The following is a 2,500-nucleotide window of genomic DNA, read 5'->3' as shown; positions in this document are numbered from 1 at the left end:
ATTAGAGTGATTTCTGAAGGATCATGTGACACTGAAGACTGAAGAGTAATGATGCTGAAAATTCAGCTTTGATCACAGGAATAAATTACACTTTACTATATATTCACATAGAAAACAGTTATTTTAAATTGTCATAATCAAAGCTGTGTGTCTAATAAAGTTGTGTCCAAGTTTGAAGTTAATATCACAAAAACTGAGCCGCTAAAAAGTGTTGTTCATTGTCGGCTGTTTTCTGAGAGATTCATCTTTTGAACGACACGAGGATAAACTGCAGACGCCGTCAGTCGCTGTGATCGCCTCTGTCTGTCTGTTATTCACATCTCTCTCGAACCGTAAGTCCGATGGATTTCAAATTTCAGACTTTGAGTATTTTTGCAGGAACTACATTTTTTTTAAATGCCGTTTTGGTTTATCGCGTTCTCAAACTCTTCCTTTGCTTTCATGCACAAATAAAAATGTTACTGAACTTTTGCTGTGTAATTGTAACAATGCGCACTCAAACACACCAAACCAACAAAAACTGATTTTGCACGGGCATTTTGCACTAGTTTAATTTAATATTATTGCTCTCCTGCACTGACAGCATTATATGAGAACTGAACTGAGCTGACGATGACATCACGGTTTCTCCAGAGCGGATATATATATATAAATTAACTAAATTAATAACTTTTTTACAACAAAAATGAACAATCACTGAACTTACTGAAGCTGGACTGTGACACTATTCTCTTCTAGAAACAAACTTTGTTGCATTATTTTCCTGTAATCTCTGTAAAGCTGCTGTGAAACACTGTGTGTTGTGAAAAGCGCTGTATAAATGAAGGATCTGCACCTTGTGTCCGTCGTCGGTGATGACAGCGACCGCGTTGGGAACGATCTTAGCGGTGTGTTTCTTCTTTATACTCAGAACGCTGGAGACGTGGATCATCACCTACAGAAACACACACACATTCATCATCCCAACACACACTGAACGTTCTCTCAACGTCACGAACCAACGTTCAATTCAATTCTATTCAATTCAATAACACAATGTGCACGGGATAGCCGACTCGTTCTTCCAGTAACGCTAACAGAGCGTTTCCTCAAAGTTATCTGGTCTTCAATAATGTTCTCATGTTAAACATTATTTATACATCGTTCATGGAATGTTTTGTTCTGAAATGTTTCATTTGGATGTTTGTCTGACGTTTTTTAAATGTAAGAATTCTCATGAATTAATCTCTTTTGTATTGTCAATGTGTGAAGCTTAAAGGTGCAGTGTGTAATATTAAGGAGGATCTGTTGACAAATGCAATATTATATTCATATCTATGTTTTCAGTGGTGTATAAAGATCTTACATAATGAAGCGTTATGTGTTTATTAGCTTAGAATGAGCATTTCTCTCTACACACACCGCGGGTCCGCTTACATCCACATGTTTCTACGGTGGCCCTGAACGGACAAACGCGTTTCGTCACTATGTTGTTCTTCATGATAAGAAGCTTCAGCTAAAGTCAGCGAATAAAACACTGACACAATGATGAACAAGTAACAATAATATTCGCAATAACATCGTTTTACTGAATAATGAAGTAAACCTCATTTCTTAATTGATCTTTGTAAAGAAACCTCATTGTTTAACTGGCTACTCTCTGCTGTCTCAGACGACGACATCACTTCCTGTCGGCCACCGTAACTTCTGTTGGGTGCAATTCACAACCTCACCACTAGATGCACTAAAACTTACACACTGCACCTTTAAAAAAACGAGACCTTCCCGACTTCCCGGATTGTCTATGAATGAAAGCCTGCAGACTGAGGTTTATGTGAAGGACTCGGGACGTTTATGCTGGGAAAATCGAAAGGATTCAAAATCAAAATCTTTTCTGTTCAATGACACGAAACGAATGATAATAATGAGAGAGCCGCTCTGTCCTCTAAAGTCAATGTGCAAAGCAAAGAAAAGAGATGAATTCAAACTATAGTCTCATATATTCAGATAGTGTAAAAAAAGAGTTTTTACGTGCATATGATACACACTTCGAGGCGTGTAATATGAACTCCACACCACTAACCCTGCCCACGGGGTTTACAGTGCATCATATGCTATAGATACGCGTTCTCATGAGATCGTGTCGCCGTAACTGCTCTTCATCAGAGTTTGATAGACGTTTGAGGGCAGATTCTCACCTTGGTGTCCTTGAGCAACACAGACGAGTGGAAGCAGATGTGCTGACGGGACACGTACATCTTACCGTGGTAAATCACCTCCTTATGCAGAGCACAGGTGAACACTGCAACACCACGAGGGAAATCATCAACATCAAACTCGTTTACTTTAGTGATAAAGATTGTTTTCCTGAAACTCACCATGCTCCAGATCCTCTGGGATCTCAGGGAAGAGTTTGTGGAAGGTTTTGCTGTGGTTCTTGAAACTCTGAGCAAAAGAACAGAAGTTGAAGACAATTAGAGCAAGAGTTCATGGCCTCGTGAAGAGACTGAGTGATGAAGAG

At 39.2% G+C, this 2,500-nt stretch overlaps 1 protein-coding gene across 3 annotated transcripts in view; it reads right to left on the bottom strand.

Moving 5' to 3' along the window:
• Nucleotides 1-2,500, bottom strand: part of LOC311086321 (GRAM domain-containing protein 2A) — a 15,437-nt gene that overhangs the window by 6,762 nt on the left and 6,175 nt on the right. For all 3 annotated transcript variants that reach the window (XM_084119133.1, XM_084119134.1, XM_084119135.1), the window contains exons 4-6: nucleotides 2,358-2,424; nucleotides 2,178-2,281; nucleotides 836-934 (exon numbers count right to left, since the gene is read on the bottom strand). In XM_084119133.1, coding sequence (XP_083975259.1) covers nucleotides 836-934; nucleotides 2,178-2,281; nucleotides 2,358-2,424 — 270 coding nt within the window. The remainder of the gene's footprint in view (nucleotides 1-835; nucleotides 935-2,177; nucleotides 2,282-2,357; nucleotides 2,425-2,500) is intronic.

Source organism: Abramis brama (genome assembly GCF_963993115.1).
Source record: "Abramis brama genome assembly, chromosome: 7".
NCBI lineage: Eukaryota > Metazoa > Chordata > Actinopteri > Cypriniformes > Leuciscidae > Abramis > Abramis brama.
This window is presented reverse-complemented; position numbering and strand designations above follow the sequence as displayed.